General features: G+C 27.2%; 2 protein-coding genes across 4 annotated transcripts in view; one reads left to right on the forward strand and one right to left on the reverse strand.

Annotated features, from left to right (window-relative positions):
• The window catches only part of LOC107065564 (uncharacterized), a 54,241-nt gene that overhangs the window by 9,086 nt on the left and 21,468 nt on the right, over positions 1-23,687 (forward strand). The gene's annotated exons all lie outside the window — the stretch shown is intronic.
• On the reverse strand, positions 9,341-12,906 carry LOC149030807 (uncharacterized). 2 transcript variants are annotated; one of them, XR_016178297.1, is made up of 2 exons: positions 10,900-10,972; positions 9,341-10,804 (listed from the first exon to the last, which is right to left on the reverse strand). XR_016178297.1 is itself a non-coding variant. In XM_089177525.1 (2 exons), exons 1-2 carry the CDS (start codon positions 12,132-12,134, stop codon positions 10,746-10,748), a joined length of 303 nt encoding a protein of 100 aa, XP_089033651.1. In that variant the 5' UTR covers positions 12,135-12,906; the 3' UTR covers positions 9,341-10,745. The 2 variants fall into 2 exon arrangements, 1 of the variants encoding a protein (XP_089033651.1); XM_089177525.1 differs by lacking the exon at positions 10,900-10,972 and adding an exon at positions 11,891-12,906.

Below are 23,687 nucleotides of genomic sequence, written 5' to 3' on the forward strand. Positions count from 1 at the left end.
TTTTCAACCATTTTCATAAATACATATATGTACTCTTCTTTATTGTATATATATGTTTTTACAGTGAGTTTCAATTTCGTTATTATACATTATTAGGCTTATTAGATTTTTGTTTAAAAAGTAGGATATATATATAGAAAATTTATAATATAAATATTAAATTTTTTATACACATTATTACATATTTAAAACGAGTTTATATAACTTGAAGGTTTTAATTATAACAAGTTAATTAAATAACAAAATAATGTACCATATTTAATGATTGGTTATTCTTTCTTTTTATTGTTATTTAAATGTTTTTTAATATCATAATCAGTTTAATATTTATTAAAGTAAAAATAATACACAAATTACGTTTTTATTTAATAATAATATACTTCAAATACAATTTTATTTTATATGGAAATTTGATATTTAAAGTTATCACTGTAACCTTAAAGCAATTCGAAATATTATTAGAATACATTAGAGTGTTAAATATAGCTTAATGATTATTAATTAATATAAAAAAATGCATATTGTAAATATGAAGAATATAATAATATAATTTTGATTTATCATATATTATTTTCATTAATAATCTTCGGGATATCATATAAACAAAAATCAAGAAAAATAATTCTAAATTAAACATATAATAACATATATATATATTATTTGAATTAAATTGTAATATATAATATCTACATTTATTTAAATTAATAAACGGTCATTTAATGTACATCGTACAATCTAATATACTTTACCAATATTTTGAATTATTTAAATTAAAATTCATTTGTTTTAACGTTTCTGTCAAATATTATAGTTAAGTTGAAAATTTTCATCTAATAAAATATTAAATCGACATTGTTTAATACACCAATTATATTCATAGATATATCATATTTAAAAAAAAATGTAGTTTACATCATTTTTTACATTAATTCGTATTTAACTAATTCTGACATTAAAAAATAATTTAAATAACATCACAAACAAAGAATGACCAATTGTTTGATATAAAAAAAAATCGGATGTTCTCACTGTTTTATGTGTTTTTAATATCACATACACATACATACATATATATCACAAAATTAAAAATTTCGTCGACGATTCCTATATGAATAGGTTGTGTGTGTGTATGTTTAGCATAAAGCAATGTTCAATCGAAACTCTGCCACACGGATGTTGCTCTTCCAAAGCTATGATCAACTTTCTGCCGCAACATTTCCGTTCCAACCACTGCGGCACTATCATGTCAGTCATTTATGAAAATCTAGACAGTTGTGTATAGTACCTGGTTTGTTGTGTGTTTCTTTATTGTTTTGTTTTTTTTTGCCAACCATAAAGCCTCTGTTACATAACCCCATCCTTTCCCTCTCTCTCTCGAATTTGTTGAATTTTTTTATTATTCTTTTTCGATTAACATGAAGATTAAAATGTTTTTTTTTTTTTTTTTTCAATTAGATTTCATTGCATTCCACAGTGTTCTCGATTTCCTATAATAATTTTCTTTATATACGAAAATTCAAATAAAAATCATTTATCGTTTTCAATGTTAATTAAAAATTGGAAATTTGATATATTTAATATAATTTATTTATTATGTATATTAATATATATATTTAATATATATATATGTCTTTAAATTTTTTTTACATATTTCCAAAAATTGTATTATCTAATAAATTATTGTTGTATTATAATATTCTAATCTTTAATATCTATTTTAAATAAGTTTTTTTTCATTATTATTATTATTATTATTATTTATTTATTTATATATTTTTAATTATTTTTTCATATTAGTTGAAGTTTTTGTACACCGTGTGTGCAATCATGTACTTAGCTATTATCAGTTATTTTGAGTAAAGTATTCATCGAATACTTTTTTTTTTTTTTTGTATAAATAGTATCTTTAAAATCTAGAAAAATAAAATTTGCCATTGTAAAATTGGCAATATAATGAAAGAGAACAAAAAGAAATGGCTCCTTGAACCGTGTTCGAATAAAGTCGTGGTCTCGAATGGATTAATCAATACGCATACGTGTATATATATATACATATATATATATGTATATATGAGTAGTTTTATTTTGAAACTGACCTAAGTTCATTTTCTTTTTTTTTTTCCTCAAAATGTTTTTTACGACAGCTAACTCCAGGTGGTACATGTCACTACAGTTACCAACAAACAACTGACAAATGGACTTAAATTACTTTCAAAATAAACGACTCACATATACATACATATAGATATATATGTATAATCGTGAAAGACCGAAATTGGAGAATGTCGAGATTCATATGGTCACTTGGTCTATATCCAAAATATTTACCGATACATTTGGTATGTGTTGACATTCAATTATGTCAATCTATATATGTATATAATAAAACAAAAAAATAAGTATAGTGGTTAATAAGCCCTTACTCCCTTCCCATCCTACAGATAAGAATTTCTTTTGCAGAATAAAGCGAAGGATAGTTGGTAAAATGTTAAATTTAACCCACTTGCATATTATTTCCTTTCACGGATCGAAATTCTTTGGCGAAACCTCTTTCACCGTATACCTAAAACACACTGCGGAAGATTCTAACGTTATGTTGGTGTAAGGGTGGGGATGGGGGGCGGGGGTTGGGTAGTACATAGAAGGCGGTATGTGAGGGAAGGACTAGCGCATTCGAGCGTGCAGTTTATCGCGTTCGTTAATAATAAATCAAGTGCACGGAAAAAGCTCGTAGCTTAGAATCTATAATGCTTAATAAAGCTTTCTCTCCCTTTAATCCTAGAACCTCTTTTGCATATTTTTCATTAGAAGAAGAGAGTTCATTTTTCTGTGAACGATGAAAGAGACGTGAGGTTAATGAACGACACACCGACTTTAACAATTTCTCATCGACATTTATATAAAAATATCATTATATATGGTAATATATAATAATTATAAAATATATATTATTTATACGGTAGTTCTCCTGAATAGCTCAAGTGGTAGAGACGCTGTCTCTCCTTGACTACCAACAAAGTTCAATGGATCAAATTCCCAGTATGTATATATTATTTCATTTATATATATCATCATCATATAATTATTATATATATATATCTGGGAAATGATGTTAAATTCTAATTGAAAAAAGAAAAAAAAGCTGTAGCCGAAAGCAAACATTTAATATTTTTCTTCAGTCTAGATCCTTAGACCCTTGTAATCCTTAATCTCTTGGAAAAAGATTGAAGAGTTTTAAGTAGGTGATCAGACATTTCTCACAAACGTTTTTATTTGACAAAAGAAACCTTTAGCTCTTTGTATACTAATCGAACACCTTTTATTTCTAAACGATGATGCTAAAAGAACGATTTCAAACGAAGTTAAATGCGTACGCACACAAATGCATCCATAGTGATGCTTGAAAAACACAAACACGCCCTCCAAATGGGGGATACACACATACGTCAGTAAAACAAGATACCCACATACTTATATATCACATTAACATACTTCTATATACTGCATACTGAATTAAACGTATTTATTCAAATAAAAAATATAATTAATAAAATGAATTAAATAATAAAAACAAATTTAATGGTGAAGGAAGAAGGAGGAGGAAGAAGATATCAGAATAAAACAGGACACATACGCTTAGGCTAATTTTTTTATTCGCATATTTTTTTTATTTTTATCCTTTCCTCTTTTTTTTTTTTAATATCATTTTAATATCTACAATAATTATTTTTTTTTTTTCCAAAAATATCTCATCGTTGTTTAGAACACCTGTCTACATTTTTATGTATCTTTATATACAAAATTTTAGTGTCACATTGTTGGTTTTCAATAAATTTCGAAACTATTGAACTGATTTTCATGACATTTTTATTTTATTTTGTGTGATTTTTTTCAATTTAGAATATAAGGTGGTGTTTTTTATCGCGTTTATTTTGTATTTTTTATCGCTAATTGAAAGATTTAATTATTTGGAGTTTATCTAGGTCTATAGATTGTTTAAGTATTCAATAAATGGCGTGTTATTTCAATTTAATTATTTCAATTTATATGAGACATAACCTTACTTTTTCTAATTTTTCGTGTATTATTATTTTATGTATTCAATTATAATTGTATTATTATTTCGTCTATTGTTATGATTCACTAAATAGTTTGAAATGATATTAAAAAGACGTTCAATAAATGGCACTGTATTACAATTTTTTATTATAGTCAATTATTTCAATTTACATACGACATAACCTTACTTTTTCTAATTTTTTGTGTATTATTATTTCATGTATTCTATTGTAATTATGGTACTATTTTGTGGAGTTGTTTTAATTTATTAAATAATTTAAAATTATATTAAATCAATATCTTATAACAAAGCTACAGCAACGCGTGACAGGAGCTTTCTAATATATATATATATATATATACTATAATCTAGTATATATATATAATGGTAAATTTTATTATAGTAAATTTGTCGATATCACGAAAATGAATTTGTATCTTGAAATGTGTGGATTAGAAAGAGAAAGAGAAAGAGAGAGAGAGAGAAAGAGAGAGAGAGACAGACAGACAGACAGAGAAAGAGAATGAAAGAGAGAAAGAGATAGAATGTCAGTGCCCTTGTTTCAAATTTTTAAGTACAAATTCTATTTATATGTTATATGTATATATGTATATACTAAGTGAGCTGCCAGTCGGAAGAGAAAAAGTGTGTGTGTGTGAGAGAGAGAGAGAGAGAGAGAGAGAGAGAAAACCGAGAGAAATAGTAAAGTCTTACGAGACGAGTTCTCCTCGTGTGTCTGGCAGACGCGTATCCCGTCTCGCAGCCGCGTTTCCAGGAAGTGACGTCAGCCGACGACGCTCTTATGAATTAATTTGAGGAAATCAAGACTCTTTCTCTTTCTCTTTTTTTTTCTCTCTCTTTCTCTCACCTTCTCTCTCTCTCTCTCTCTTTTTAACTCTTTCACAAACCTTCGAAGTGTTACGATGTTTCCGATACTTTCTCATATTTTTATACTACTAACTAACTAACTAATAATAATTATAATAATCATAATAATAAGATAGAAACGATACTAACACCAATATTTTCCCAATTAAATGCAATGAATTTTTTTTTATTTTTATTTTTAGTTTTGTACACAATGATTTTCAAATTTTTTCCCCTTTATCACTTTTGTCCGTCTCGCAATAAAAATTATGAAATTATGTATAATTTGGAATTTAAATTAATTAGTAAATAATGTCAATAGATAAATATATTTCGATATTTTCTAAACGATTTTATCATTCGGATATTTTCTATTTATTTAGATATTTTTTATTACATATCTAATGATTTATTTCTAATTAATGAATTATATTTGAAATTAATATATACTAATATTTTCAATAATATAATATATACTATATATTTAATATGGTATATATGATTATATACTATTACACACACTTAATATATATACTATTATATTTGAATATAATATATCCTAATTGGTGGTGTTGGGTAATAGAAATGATGAAATGTTTTTTTATGTTAGTCAATTTAATGAAATTTTGATTTTATTATTTTTTTATTATATTAATGATAAAAATATGATTGAAAATAATATTAATAATAATACGTACTTGAAAATGAATTTTAATAATCTATAAGAAGATTTATTTTTGGAACGTTAAACTGTACGTGACGTCACACGTATTTTACGTTCTATAGGGAAAAAAAAATAACATATATATATATATATATATATATATATATATATATATATATATATATTATACATACTTACAATTAGATACATAAAGGATCGTTTTTACGTTAGATCATCGTTATTTTCTCCTTCCTCCTTCTCTTATTCTTCGTCGATCTCGTGATCGCAATGAAAACATGTAGTAAAGAAAAAGAAAAAGAAAAAGGTAGACGGGGTGGGGGAAAGAGTAGGGGGGATGGGAAAAAAAATTGAGAAATAACTTATCGGTGTCGTCTGTGGTATACTTTTTCATGTTTCTTCATTTTTCTGAGTCATAGATAACACCGATGGAAAGTATCTAAGAATTACCTATTCACAAGAAATATATATATATATATATATATATATATATATATATATGTATATACATATGTAAATACGTCAGAAGACATAACTGCATTGCATGTTCCTATCTTGGAATTTAATTGGGGATAATCGTGTATTATTACGAATTATTACCGTAAGACACGAGTAGATAATTTAAGGAGTAAAATGTTGAAAGGAAGATTTCATTTTCCTTAAGATAATCTTTTATCTTTGATATATATATATATATGTCACTTGACATAATTAATCACCCTTTTTATTCTTACAAGGAATACAGTCCAATGATTTCTATTTTTTTTTTTATTTTAATTATTTGAGAAAGAATTTTTGTTCGAAAGGTTGGTCTTAAAACATCGATTTTTCTGTTTTTTATTTTTTTTTATTTCAAGTATTTATCTTGTTGAATAATTACTTGGAAAAGATTTTTGTTAATTCTCATTAGTTTGAAAGAATATAATGGATTTAATCACCACGTAATAAGTTAAACAAAATTTTTGTCACGTGTTTATCTCGAAATAGCATTTTTTTAACTTGTATTCATTACATTTAACATGATTTCTTGTAATCTTTTCGAATAACCTTGGCACAAATTCTACATACAATATTAATCCTTAGATTGGTCTATGGACGCATGTATGCGTTTGGTAAAAATTACCAGAGTAATCTGTCGATACATATACATGTTTGTTAATATAAATATAAAATATATCTACAATGTAATGTTTAAATTAATTAAAATTAAATTATATTCACAGAAAGAAAAAATTTAATTAATAAATTATTCCATTTCTACAAAACATTTTAGTTAAAAGTATTTAGCACTTAAAAAGGTACTTACGTATTAATACCACCGCAGCAAAATTCCGCTAATACGCCAATCTACACCCAAAATTGTTGCGACAAATCATAGAATAAAAAACTTTATTTAAAATCAAAACACTTTCAAAATTCAAAACATTGTATTTATAAAAAGTAGTCAATCGGATTTCGGTGGAAAATGGCTCGATATAGAATTTAACATAGATTCAAAACAGTCTCTATTTTCTTTCACCTGAAGCTGTCGCCATAATCCTGACGAAACCCTGACGAAACCCTGACGCAACCCTGACGCAACCCTGACGGTTGCTTTGAGCAAACAACAAGATTGCTCTTTATTGGCGCATTAGCGAAATTTTTGCTGCGGTGGCGTTAATACGTATGTACCCTTAAAAGGGTTAAGCACACATTTTATTTTCGTCTGAATTGGAATGAAGTTTAAATGTTCATTTTTATTAATTTTATAGTCCTTTTAATAATAAAAAAAAAAATAACAAAACAACCATAAACATATGCACCGTATAACACTATATCTTTTACATGTACTTTGAAATGATTACTGTATTACTTGGTTTTACAAAATACAACAATAAAAAAATTTTTAAATGATTCTTCAAATTTACACTAATAATATGTAGAAAAAAATTCTCATACAAATAAACTTAAAATAATTTTGCATGAAAAATCGAGCTCTTCCTAAACTCTAACATAGGGTGGGGGTGGGGGCTGAATTCCTATGAAATAAATAAAAAAAAAAAGAACAAATATAAATATTGTAACAGCAAATAAATAACACCCAAATAAATTTCAAATATTTGACAAATATATCATTGACTGAGAGGGGAGAAAAAAAATTCCATCCCCTCCCCTGTGTGTGTGTGTAACCCCCTAGTCTCCTTCTGCTCAGAAAAGGAAAACATTTCTCACATTTTATAAAGATTAAATCTCACCGGGGATAATCTATTCACGTGTTAAAATGGGAATTGGAATTTGTCGGAATTTCGAGCACGAAATCCCTGACAATTCACTCTCGAAAGAGAGCAGAATAAGCAGAAGAGAGCTGAAGCTGCAGCAAAAGCAAAAGCAAAAGTAGAAGCACAAGTAAAATCAAGAAGCAGAAGAAGGAGAAAAAGAGGGGGGGGGTATACAAGAGGAGGGGGGATGGGGATGGGGAAAGGGACTCCCTGTAGACCAATTCTACCTACCGCTCAAATTAATGGCCTAGAGAATGTTGTGTGCAGACGGATATAGCTGTTTTGTGCCAGACCCTGTAACAAGCTGTTTGACGTGCAAAGATGCCGACAGAAGAGAAGTGTGGAGGGTTTTGGCTAGTAGGGGGTTGGTGATGGTACGGGGAAGGGGAGGAAAAAGAGGGCATGCCAATGCAGTTTAGGATAATTGACGAAGATCTGAAAGTACTACGAGGAGGAGACTTGAATCCCTTAACAGAATGAAAGAGAAAGAGAGAAAAATGCCAGGTGTTTCATAGAGTACACCCATAGAACGAAGCCACCCTTGGATTTTCTCTCTCTCTTACTCTTTTTCTGTGTCCAAAGAGACCAACCACGCGCTCCCTCACGCCCTCCCATCCCTTCATCCCTTCCCATCCTTCAAGTCCCTCCATTTTCTCGATCCTACTCTCGATTCCCTTTCTCCAGTTTTTTTTTTCTTTTTTTCTTTTTTACCTTCAATTTCGAACATTCCTGTTCTACCGGGTGTCAATCCTCGATATTGCTAAATTTTTTTTTTATATATATATATATATATGTCATTGAACGTATTTAAGTATTAATTTTATGGATGTATGTAATAGAATTTGATATGGGAGGAAAGTGAATTTTTCATAATGTGATATTGATTTATAAAATTTAAATTATATATTGTTAAATATGAATTAAAATTTATAAATATGTAAATTGTGCATAGGTACACGTGTAAAGAAACTTTATAATATAAATAAAATTATAAATTTAATTCTTAAATCATTGAGGTTATATTGTTAAATTATTTTATATTAATAGTTTAAAAGTTTTTAATAGTTTTAAATAGTTTTTTTATTAAATATTAAAAGTTACAAATACATTTAAAATTAATCACACATGTTTCAAAAGTATGGGAACTTTAAAGGAAGGGAAAAATAAATATCATATTAAATTCTTGGATGCACTAACAGCATTTGATAATGTTATTTATTATGACAGATAATTATCGTTAAATGACTCATTTAAGGATACCTAAGATGAGTCAGTTAAAATTTTCACTTGCATACGTGTAACATAGATAATATGATCGAAATTCTTCTAATTGTTTTGTAATCTATTTTCGTGTGATACTCGTTCGTGGTATTTGAAATTAGCTCGAAACACTAAGAAAATGCGTATGTGTATATATATAAATACATGTTTGTAATATATATATATATATATATATATATATATATACATTGTACAGTTAGTTGGAAGACTGTAAGTCATCATGTTCGAAGCATCGGGTCACCCGGTGTATTATACCATAGAAACAGCAACGAACACCCAGAAGGAGTAAAGGAAAAGAGCTCTTCTAGACTTCTGTAATATTATACCAACGTGTATATACACAATATACGCATGTACATATCTAAAACAAGTAGAAAGAGAGAAGGACCGTTTTTGCGTTTATTTGTACCCGCACCAATAAGGTTATAGTTTAATAAACATTGTTTTTCCTTCAAATTTTACTTTTCAATTCCGAAAATATGATAGAAAATGTTAATTAGAAAATTTAATACTGATATAGATGACTACTATAACATTAGTGATTAATTTAATCATAATTATTATATTTCTATAAAATTTGTCATGAAATAATCCATAAAAGATTTATCCATTATTTAAATCCAAGATATTGGGTTATTCGGAAAGTAATTTCATTTTTTTTTCTGACACTATAAAAACATTAGTTGATGCAAAATGACAAATAACAACACGTGAAATCGGTGTGAGGTTAAGTTTATCAAATTCACTTGAAAGGCCTAGGTTTTAGGTTAGGATACGAAAATTGTCTTCATTTTCACAAAAATAAAACGAAATTACTTTCCGAACAACCCAATATATGTCACGTAATTCTGGTATCATCTCATATCTTACTATTTTATGATGAAAGATAAACATACACATATATCTTTATATAAAAAAACAACATTGTTGGTTTTCAATGAATTTCGAAATTACTGAACCGATCTTAATGAAATTTTTGTTTATTTTGTATAATTTTTTTTTTCAATTTAAGATATAGGATAGTATTTATTGCAAATTTAAGGATTTATTATGTAGAGGTTATCTAGGTCTCTTTAGGTACTATAAGTACATAGATGGAGCTGTATTACAATTCAATTATTTCAATTTACATACGACATAACCTTACTTTTTCTAGTTTTTTGTGTATTATTATTTTATGTATTAAATTATAATTGTATTATTATCTCGTGTGTTATTATAATTTATTAAATAATTTAGAATAATATTAAATCAACATTTTCTAACAAAACAACAGTAATACATTGCTTATATACAATATTTTTAGATATAACATATATAACTATGAGTGTGTATGTATGTGTTTGTCTCTTTAGTGGACTAAAGAGAAGATATAGATTAGAAAAGAAAAAATACTGCGATATGTGTAAGTACATATGTTGTGTAGTAGAGAAAGTTGAGGACTTTGTGAGGATGAAAGAGAATCGTCATCATCATTATCGTGGTTGTGTCGTTGTTGGTCGGTCGTCGTCGTCGTCGTCGGTGACAGCGGCGTTTCCTCGAGGCCGCCAAGCTAGAAAATTCCAACATTCTTCGGGCTTCCATATCCATTTCGAGTTTAGCGAGAATCGATATTATCGTCCGCGTGGTCCGCCGAACGGGGCGCGTAGGCGTCACCTATGTATAAATGTATATGTATATGTATCTATATATATATACACACACATATGTACATATGTATGTATGTATATGTATGCATGTCGGCGGCGCACCTTGCCAAATCCGATTTCTTCTTTGTCACGGTCATATCGCACACTTTCTTATTTTTTGTCATCGCTGTATATACTATTATTTAGAAAATTGAAATTTTTTTGTATTTTATCTCATTGATTTTATTTTTACAATTAATTATATACAATAGAACAATTTTCATTTAAATATATTGGTTTGGCAAGAAAGAAAACTAAACTTACTTTCTTGCCAACCTAAATATATTATATATATATATGTATATACTTATATTATTGTATATATAATATTTATTAATATATTTTATTATTATTTATATTATTGTATATATAATAGTATAATATTAATTATATATATTATAAATATTAATAAATATGTATATATAAATATTATTATATAATATATTTATAATATTATATATCAATATATATCTTATATATATATATATATATATATATATATATATATATATATACTATTATATATACCTCAATACATATATGTATATATAATATATATATTTTTTACTTACTACCGAAATTACTTTCTTGACAACCCAATAGAATAATAAGATTTTTGGTAAGATAAAATGATTAACTTTGTATTATGGGATATATGTTGAATGTATACGTAAGAATAAGATTAAAAGGATGAAATAGAGAAAGAGAGAGAGAGAAAGAGATAAGTTAACGGTACGAAAGAGATCGGGATCGATAAATAGCATCGGCATCTAAACGAGTCAGCATTATTATCATCGTCTCCAATCAGCAGCCACACCTTTAACCATCTTTATCTTCGTCTATCTATCTCAGACAAAAAAAAAGAAGAAAAAAACAAGACAAAATAAATAAAAAAAAAAATCAGGGAATCTCCTTTGATCACCGTACACCACCCTTTCCTCCCTTTTCCTCCCCCTGAGCGCACATATAAACACACATATACTTGCACACAATATTACATCTTCTAAATGCATATATAGTTAGTTAGTTCTCTGGAATATATATATATATTTACTAAATTCCATGATATATGCGTCAAGAATTCCTCGTCTCGATACATTTATAGATTTTACAGAAAGGACATCTCTAAGGCTGGCGTCGTCGGTCGTTGTCGTTGTCGTCGTCGTCGTCGTCGTTGTCGTCGTCGTCGTAGTCGTCGTCGTCGTCGTAGTCGTAGTTGGTCGTCGTCTCGAGCAACAACTATAATAACTACACCAACGATGCGACAGTCGACTGCGTTTTACATTATTAGTCACCATTTTGGCAAATAACGTAGACGCCGTTAGGCCTACCTAAAGACTTAAAAAAAAAAAAAAGATAAAAAAATGAAAAATAAGGTACGAGAGAGAAGGAAAGAGATGTACTTTTCTAAAAATATACAGCAACAGTCCCCGTGATATGCAAATCATTGGCGTATAGTTCTTTTACCCCCCACCACTCTTAAACACTAACGTTCTATCCATCTTTCTCTTTCTTGCTTACTGATTCTCTCACTTTATCACACGTACCAGATACATGCTTTATATATATATATATATGTACGTATTATCGGAACTGGGTCAATGTCGTGTCGGTGTCATTTTGATTTATGCACTCCAATGCAGGGAGTCTTTACAGATACCAATACAACATTATTAACAACCACAATGAATATATATAATAATAATAATAATATAATATAATAATAAAAATAATAAATGTGTGGATATCTATGATAACGAATTTAATCTAAAGAAATAGAAAAAAAAGTGTATTTTATGATTTATTTAATAGTAACACATTGAATATGCCATGGGGGTCACCGGTGATCGGCGCGTTTAGAATAATCGAAATATATACAATTCATCGTGGCGCCACGGACAATCTCTGTAAAATTGGAGTGGTATTTAAAGTGTTAATATTATATTATATTAATATTATAAATATTAATTATTAATATTAATAATTATAATTTAAAATATTAATTAATTTCGATAAAATGTTTTTAAGATCTATTATTCGTTTTCACCGAAGTTATTTCTACTATATAAAAAAGAAAATTTATTTAACAGTATACGACTTTTATTTTTGTGTTTGATATTTATATATATAGTCTTACAAATGAAAACAATTTAACATCCATTTAGATATCAACTGAGAATATGAGAAAATGAATATTTATAATATTTTAAGTTCCAAATCTTTAATACCTAACTTAAAACTCTTCTAATTTAAAATTTGTGTAATTGTAACCTTTAAACATATGACAAATCGTTTTAAAAGTAATACGAATATTTGAACTTGTATTTCAAGCAAGTTCAAATTATTTCGATTGATGCGTTCATGAGATATAAATAAAAATTATCGAATCCTTTTATTTTATTTTTTTATTTTTTTTTTTTTTTTAAATTCTTCTTTTACAATTAGTCATCCACCTTTTGTTTTTCTCGATCGATAATTTCGAATCTCTTGTAAATTCGAAGCACGCGCCTGTAGTATAACGAAAATAAGTGTATTACGATTACTATGTAGAGACGCATATATAGATACAACACAGGTGCATACGAATAAGGATTCTCCTTTCTATAGTTTCGATATTAATATTCATAAAGAAGGCTTCCACAGCCTTCTGGTGTTATCGATCTCCTAATCTTACACACTATCTCTCTTTCTTTCTCTCTCTTTCTCTTTTTTTTTTTTTCCTCTAACGATCAATGATAACTTCCTTGATCGTGCACAAGAGGTTTGAACCACTCCCTGTCGTTTCAAATGAGCTTGAATAGAGAGGGTGAATAGGGATATACATATATGCGGATATAACACTCTTTTTTTTTTTTCTTTCATCTCTTTTTTTCATATATACAGAAGGTGGTACGAATAAAGCATGTATATTTTTTTTATTTTTTATTTTTTTTTTTTGTATAAAAGTCTCAGATTGATAATAAAATAAGGAACGTATCAAACTAAAACAATTTAAGAAATTTTATATATATATATATTATAATACAATAATTATTATATTGTAATAATATTATAAATTAATATTTAATTTATAATTAATTATAATTTATGTATTATATTAATATATTATAATATTTATACTATATTTTTATAATATATAAGTTAAATAATTAATTATTACATATAATATACATTTTTGCGATTAAGCAAAATATTAGCAATTAAATTCCCGCCATTTTTTTTTAAATATAAACTTTAACAAGGAACAATACATTATTGATTAATTATATTAGTTAATTTTTATCAAAAAATTAACTTTTAAACAAAATTTAAAGAACGATAGGAACTTAGTTGCTAATCCAATACAATGACCCCTCCCCCCCCACAGAATCACACAAATATGCATAAAAAAAATTTATCAATCTCAATCTGTTTCTCTATCTTTCCGTTTTAATTCGGACATCATCGTGTGTGGCACGAGACCCCAAAAATCGAACGATTTCCCCAATTAGAATCGAATCGGTGGACCGGTTCAGTTCGATTCGGATCGTATGGGATCTCGACTCTGAAAGGTGTAAATATTGTTGTAAAAGGTTCGACCTTGTGTTGTTGTTGATACCATCCAAACCTCGTTAGGAGAAACTTTCCCCCACCCCACCCCTCCTTTCCTCGCTTCTCTTCCTTCTCTTTCTTCACCTTTTTCAGGTAAATTGGTAAAACCGGATAACCGACATAGAGAATTGACCTAAAGTGTTTCGAGAAGAGTAAGATATATATATATATATATATATATAAAGAGAAAGAGAGAGAAATGGGAAAGAGGTGGGGAGGGTAAGGTTTTAAGAAGCTAATCTTCTAAAGACAAGGCGGATTACTCTTAGGTCCGTTCCGGCAACTCTCTCTCTCTTTCTCTCTATTTCTCTCTTTTCTTAACAGAAGAGTCCCGGTGGCTCCCTTTAATTTTCCCGCCGTCCAATTATCTCAGCATGCTTGTGCTCCAAAGTAATATCTATCGACGGAACGATGGAACGTTTTAACGATTTCTTCTACCTCCTCCTTCTACCTCTTCCACCTCCTCCTTCTCCTCCTCCTCCTCCTCTTTCTTCTCTTTCACCCTTGCCGTCCGCTCTTTCTTTCTCATCAAAAAGACTACCACCCCTTTTTGTATTTCAAACTGAATTAGACAAAAGTTGTTTGTCTTTTGTATATATGTATCTTTAATTAAAATTAGATAAAGTATATATGTATATAATACCATAATTACAATGGAACACATAAAATAATAATACACGAAAAACTAGAAAAAGTAAGGTTATGTAGTATGTAAATTGAAATAATTGAATTGAAATAAGACGCCATCTATTAAATCTTTAACACTAGATATACCAAACCAGTCATTTGGACTGGTCGAGCCATTTTAATTAAAAATGTCTACTTCATGTAACATTTGATTTCTGTTAATAATTAAGCGTTTTTTTTATTTAAAAATGTCTATAAATCCATTTATCTATTAAAATTATTATTGTTAAACGTTTTTTGTTATTTTTTTAAGAGTAAATAAAGACTGGAAGCCTCAAAAAGCATTTTTTTGTATACACCAATCATTTTGACTAGTGTGGTAGAAACTAGTGGTATATCTAGTGTTAATTAATTTTTGGAAAGTCACAAATATGTCTCTTATACATGTATGTATATTTATCTATGTATTTCTCTTTTGTAAAAGTTAAAAAAAAGAATTTTGATATTTTTATTAAATTTATTTAATTTATATCGCCATCTTATCTTATTTGTTTGTTTTTTTTATTTATTTATGCACGCACACGTATAGGTGTTTAAACTTCAGTGAAAATTAAAAGAGAAATTTTGGTTAGTGTTTTTTTATTTCATTTTAATTAATTTCGAAAGTAGAATCGTTAAATTTTGTTTGCGTGTTTACTGTTTATATGTATATAGTATATTATATCTTCAATGTGAATAAAAAAGGAAAGTCTCATTTTATTTTTTTTTTGTAGTGGGGGGAATTCATTTTTGGTAATTAACTTATCTAGTGACACGCCTAGTCACTATCAAGCCATTAACACTCCGCAATAAAATATACAATTTAATTAGATACAAATAGAGATATTAAGATGTTTACAATTTATTTGAAATTTTGTGTTACAATGTTGTCATGACGGGAAAAATAATTGTATTTACATTTTTTCTTTTTTTACAATAAAATGACCCTAGAATTTTATAATTCTAATAATATTTGCGTGCATCTTAAAAATTGACATGATAGGATAATTAAATAAGATTTTTATATTGAATTCATTCAGTCAAAAGTTATTGCATTGTGAGAATGAGTTATAAATAAAGAAGAAATATTAAATTTTATTATAAAAAAGAAAATAATGCTATTCTCAGGTTGGTAAACAAATGATTTATATTTATTGTCAATTGAAATTTTAATGATACATCTCGCTTTGATTGATTAATCACCGAAAAAATCGATGAAAACATGAAAAAAAGTGAGATCATGATAACTAACATAATCATCAACCAAAAAGACATTTTTAAGTCATTTGAAAAAAATTGAACGATACAAAATAGGAATAAAATACTTTACAAAATAATATCACAATTAGAATTGAATACATAAACTAATAATACTCAAAAATATATAAAAAGCAAGATTAGGTTATGTCGTATGTAAATCTGAAAAGACGTGAAATAATTGAATTGTAATACAGCGCCATCTATTGAAAACTTACACTATTTAGAGAACTAGATAACCTTTAAATAATGAATCTTTAAATTAGCAATAAAAAAAATAAAAATAATCGCGATAAAACAATCCTATATCCTAAATGGAAGAAAAATCACACGAAATAAACAAAAATTTCATTAAAATCGATTCAGTAGTTCCGAAATTTATTAATAATCAATAATGTGACACTGAATTTTTAAATATAAAGATATTGGGATGTCTGGTAGGGGCGTGGCGTAGAAATTCGACCTATCTACTCTAATTTTGAATTTAGCTACCAGATAGCGTATTCAAGTGCTAGAGATCCCACGTGGCGTAGCAATTCGACCTATCTACTCTAATTTTGAATTTAGCCATCAGATAGAGTATCAGAGATCCCAATATTCTACGAAAGTCAATTATTTCTTTTTCTCTTTCTTTGTGCATGTGTGCACAAATGTGCAATGATATTTCTGATTTATAAAGCTCATGATTTAATTAACCTTATAACCGTTGTTCTCTTGACCACATATTCCTTCTACTTCTCTTCTTAGGTTAGGAAGAATACAAATATGATAAAGTATTCATCATTCTTTTCTTTTTTTTTTTTCTCTTACTCTTTATAAATGCACGCTCTAGTTATTTATATGCCTGTGTGAATATTTTTACCGTTGAACTGGTAATTCGAGAAAATTTGTCATTGTCATTTGTATTATATAATATCCACTATGTGGAATAGTCGAACATGGTCCATGGGAAAAAGAAAAATTAGTTATTATTAACCTAACCGGGTAGATTTACCGGATTGCTTAGAATAGTAAGAAGAAGAAAAAATGTGATACTTTTGGATTAGAATGACAGTTATGTTAAATTTATATATATATATATATACATGTGTGTGTGTGTGTGTGTGTGTGTGTGTGTGTGTGTGTGTGTGTGTGTGTGTGTGTACGCGTGTGTAAAAATTTCTTTTTCTTTCTTCATCTCTTTCTTTCTGACGAAAAATAAATTAAGCTATAGAATAGCATCTGGAGTACACAATAGTGAATAATAAACCGGACCAAACTACTGCAATTGGCAAATGAAACAGAATAAGAGGATTGGTTTGGCCATATTATTGGTCACAATAATTCCCCTTGAGAAACGAAAAGAAAGAGAATGAGAATTTGGAAGTAGATTTTTCTCGGACGACGACTACAACTATTACTAAGGAAGGGAGAGAATAAGGGATCTCTGAAAGGAGATGAAAACTACTGGGAAATAAATACGATAGCATCTAATATAATATAATCTCATTCTATCTCTTTTCTTATTCTATTCTATTATTTGAATATACGACATTTATGAATATCGTTTAGAAATGAATCGAAGAATAATCGATAATATTAATAAAAGAAAAGAAAACAAAGTGATGAAATTTAACTAAATTTTTATACGGTGATCTTTATTTAATTATTTATCTTATAATCGTCTATATTCGTCCAGTTGAATTTCCATACAAAAAAAAAATTGTCAAAAAATGTGCTTAAATGACATTATTACACCCTTAACACGTTCGTCGCCATCGAAAATAATAAAATATAAAAATATCGTTTATTTATCGAAAATAATTTTGTTTCGAAATGGGAAATGTGATAAGTTTTTCCAACTAAAAAAATACTATAACTTCAACAAGAAGAGCGTCACCGTATACGGTGACGGGGCCCCCAGAGAAGCATGCCCGTCTCCGGTATACGGTGCCATGGCGACGAATGTGTTAAGGAAATATTTTCTTTACCCCTTTATCCCTTATTATGTGATTAATTAACATGTATATAGGTTATGTTAAACACGAATAGAAGGATCGCGTTCTGGTATGGGAAAAATGGCGGGATTTGGTATTTGCGGCAATGAACTTTCGAGTTCCTAATGCCAACTAATAATAATAATAATAATAATAGGTTAGTTAAAATAAAAAAGTTTGAACGATTGATTGTGCAATTTTAACATTTTGATATTATTTGAGATAAAATGTAATTTATAAAGTGTAGTATTATGATTATGATAAAAATGATAAAGATCATTTAATAAAAATAACAAAAAAAAAAAAAGATAGGAATGTTAATTTGAAAAATCAATCAAGACTCAATATGAGGAGGGGAAAGGAGAGTGAAGAAAAGTGTTTACTTCCTGATAATTATATTTCAACATTAAATGTAAATAATTTATCTAACTAATCAAAGTTGTGATAAGTAACATCGAAGCAAACTATCGATATTTTCGTTAAAATTAAAAAAAAAAAAAAGTATAAGTATCGATTTAATCGAAAAACAAAGAATATAATGATTGAGACAGAAAAAGAAAAAAATAAGAGTGTGCCTTACCGGCTGGACATGGGGTATGGTCGACGGGAAGACCATAATCGTGCACGTAATGAACCATCTGCGGCTTCGGAGACCATGATGCAGCGAACACCATGTGCCGGCTGCCAATGATACTCCGTAATACCATAATATATTGCAATATGCTAACTCGCGAGATTTTTCATCTTCTTTAAATCTTTCAAATGTACAAAATGAATATATTAATTTCTTCATTTGCAATATCTCGGGTTTTATTATGTTTGAATAATTATTTTTTAATCATGTTTTTTTTTTAACACTAGATATACCAGATCAGTCATTTTGATTAGTGTGGTAGAAATAGGTATACTGAAAATGGTGGTATATATATGTATATATATATAATTAATATTTACTATTTAATTATAGTATAGTATTAGTTAGTATACTAACTAATAGTTATATTAATACTATATTAATAATATAGTATTAGTAATAATTAGTAATAAAATATATTTAGTAATAATATTACTATATAAAACTAGTATTATTATTATAGTATTAATTAATAATATATATTTAACTATATACTTATTTAATTATATACTTAGCTAATAATATATATTTTAATATATACTATTATATATATATATATAATTTATATTATAAATTTTATTATAAATTTTTATAATTAATATAATTTAATTTTTTTTTATAAATATAATATAACATAATTATATTATATAATATAATAAATAATAATAAAAATTATAAATAATAAACAAATTTTGTTAGATAATATTCCAAAAATTCTAAAGAAGTATTAATTACATTTTTCTACATTTTTTTTCAATAACAATACTATTAAAAAAAAACTCATCATCCGTGACGTTAGTAAAATCCACTATGCCAACGGAATGTTATTTATATATATATTACATTATCGAAAATTATTTAACATAAAAAATAAATTATATCGATCATTATAACAAAAAAAAACACATAAAAAAGAATTAATAAAAAAAAGATTAACAGATAAATGTACGAAAATAGCATGTTATTTCGAAATTTTGAAAAAGTAGAGAAAAAAAAAACTAGAAACCACACACGATCGGGCAGCAGGTGACACCAATATAGTATATGTACTTTTCTATAGTTCTGTACAATAGATAAGCTGATAACTTATCGTAGAGATTTTCTACGGTGTGTACACCGATGCCGGCGCAAACAAGATAAACTCGCTAATTCCACGAGTCGACTTTGTTCAACGTCCGAGGTCATCAAAGAAACGAAAGGGGGGAGACAGGGAAAAAAAGAGGTGGGGAGACGGGGAAGTATTTATTTTATAATACTTATTAGATAATGAAAAAAAAGGTTACTACATTGATATTTCTTTTAAAATAATACCAATTGTCTAAATATTAAATTATATTTATAATGCTTTTAGTATAATTTGTAAATGCTACAATATACTAAATTACATTAAAATATATATATATATATATAATAATTTAATTTATTTTAATTTTAATTTTTATTTTATTAAATCATTATTATATTATGTATATAATAACTTAAATTATTTAGTTAATATATAATATATAAATAATATAAAATTTATTAAATTATTTATTATATTAACAAAAATTATTATTATTATAATATTAATATAATAGTAATATATAATAATAATTATTATAATAATTTAGAAAAAGTAAAAAATAAAGGTCCATTTTGTGCTAATTTAGAAATAAATTTATTCTAAATATTTATTAAATTTTTTTCTTTTCGTTTTTTTTTTTTTTTTTTTTAATCTTTCATTTATAAGAAATAAAGAAAGAAACGGGGTTCGTTGCTCTTACAATTAGATCGTGTCGCAATAATCGCTCACCAAAGACAGAATAAACCGTTTTCCGAAAAGGAAGTACTTATTTTTATATTGTTTTATTTCTCTCTCTCTTTCTCTCTTTTTTTTATTTCTATCTTTTTCTTACCCGCACACCACCATAATATTACAGGGAACGTCATTTTTCTAGAAACTATTCATTAGTAGAAACTATTTGCGTCGCGTTTCACGTGTATATACGCGGTTTTAAGTACTTACAAATTATATATGTATATATGCATGCATGTATCTATGTATACATCTATGTATATATATACATGTATGTATATATATTCTACGTAATGTACATTGTAAAAGAAATCTTACACATTCCGCTACTTGTTCTTCCTTCTACCTTCTTTTCGTTTTTTTTTCTCCCTCTCTCTCATTCTTTTCTAATCATCAATCTTATTATACAAACTTTCACGATCGAAATGATATTCTAAACACATATTTAATATAGGGTAAGGTTACTCAAGTCATACCCCATAAAAAAATATTATCGTCTTATATGTATATAAATAAGAAACATTTTGTATTTTTCATGATGTCATGTAAAATTGATTTCATTTATTTGAACAAACTTCGAAATAGAATAGAATTTACAGATGTTACCAATATTTAACATATACAATATACATATGTATATTAATATATTATATTAAATATAATATACTATATATATATATATTATTACGTGGTGCGGAAAGTCGTTTCGCTTTTTGCTGACGCAATAATGGCATTAGTTGTCGCAAACCGACAAATAGTAACACATGAGATCGATGAGAGGTTAAATTTATCAAATTCAACTATTTATGACCACTTGAAAGGTTTAGGTTTAACCTCGAAGTAAAAACTATCTTCATTCTTGCAAAAGAAAAACGAAACGACTTTCCGAACCACCTAATATATTATATACTATGTATAATATAATATATATATTGTATTATAATATAATACAATAATTATAAATTTAAAAAAATTATTTTAATATATTGTATAATAATATATTACAATATATTGTAGATTATATTATACATAGTATATTTTTATTAATATAGTATATTATATACTATATATATTAATATATACTACACTATACTATATTTAATATATTCTATTAAATATAATATACTATATATAATATAAGGTATATATTGTATTATAATATAATATATAATATAATAATAATAATATAATACACACAATATATATTTTATATTATTATATATAGTACATATATTTATCATTATAATATATTATATATACTATATATATATATATATATATATATATATATATATATATATATATATATATACTGTACTATATAGATATATTACATATCTATATAAAAAATTAATTTGAAATAAATCAAATGAAATTGACACGATAATAATCATACGATGAAATTTCCGTCCCCTCTAAATTCAAAGAAAAAAAAAAAAGAAAGAACAAAAATCAGCTTCTTCCTTCCTATACCAACCACAATCCCTCTCAATGATGATGATGAGGAGTCCGATAACTTTTAGACAGCTCTTCCGTTTAAGTGTTGAATAGAAAAACGAAGTAGGAGGTCCTTCAAATGTAATAGGGAATGTGCCAAGAATAAGTGGAAGGGTTAGTTTTGAGCAATTCGATCATCGAGATAACAACACGCACGCGTACACTCACACATACATACATATACCTCCCACAAAAAAAAATAGAAAAAGGCTAAGAAGAAAAAAAAAAGGAACGTAGAGATGAGTACTTTCGATGGATTAATCGATCGAATCCAGATGGATACAAGAACACCCCTATAGAAGAGGATAGGTTCTTAAACGTTCAACTGGACCTCGAAAAAGGGCGCACCCAATCGAGAAAGCGTGTGTTCCTATATGTTCTGCGTGGCAATGTAATATAATGCAATGTGTGTATTTCGTGTATGTGTGTATATGTGCGTACACCCGTTGTTCAAAAACGGGATCGCACATGTTCCACCTCGTGCGGGCCGGTAGGTATTCAGGGCGTGCAGCTGCCGAACGCCCTTCAACGTCATTACCTGCTCGCTTTTTCGCAACGCACGCTTGCTTCCTTGCTTCCTTGCTTCCTTGCTTCCTTGCTTGCTCGTCCTATCGCTTCTTTTAGGACGCGGGCACGCGCCCTATAAAATTTACTCTCTCTCTTTTTCTTTTTCCAACCCCCACTACCACCACCTCCATCATCACCACCGTCATACCACAGTCATACCACATCAGTATGCCACCACCCCTCTCAGACCCTGCCACCATTTCGGAGACCGTCAGGCCCATCATTTTTCATCCCTCCTTTTATTCTTCTTACTTTTTTCTTCTTCTATTTTTCACTAAGTTTTTCTTCTTTTTTTCTTGCATTGGCTTCTTTAGCTGTACCTTCTACCCCTGTAATTAATTTTTTGTTTAAGTTTGTAGAAAATTTGGTAATGTGATTATATCAAAAATATAAGATCTATAAATTATAATTTTAAAAAAAGAAAAACATTATTTAGTAATTACAATTTTGATCTGATCAAAATTAATGTTACATATATATTTTATTTATATATTATGTTATATATACATTATATATTATTATATTATTAATATAATATTTTTTTTTATATAATTTAAATTTATACAAATTTATATAATGTTATATAATATTATGTACCCCTAATTTTTTATTAGTATTTTGTAAAATAAATAATTAGTTATTAATCATTAACCAATTCTGATATTTGAAATGATTTCTACTTCGAGTAAAAATATGAAAAAATTACTGATCCTGTAAATATAAAAATGACTGCTAAAATTAGAACCAACTGAAAAAAAATCTATATCCATTTATATATTTGAAAGAAAAAATAATAAAAAAAAAAAAAACAACAACAAGAAGTAAGAAGAAGATAATGAAAATTGTCTTCATATAAATAAAAAAA

Source organism: Polistes dominula, unplaced genomic scaffold (assembly GCF_049000335.1).
Source record: "Polistes dominula isolate Pdom_NZ unplaced genomic scaffold, Pdom_raw_medaka contig_24, whole genome shotgun sequence".
Classification (NCBI taxonomy): domain Eukaryota; kingdom Metazoa; phylum Arthropoda; class Insecta; order Hymenoptera; family Vespidae; genus Polistes; species Polistes dominula.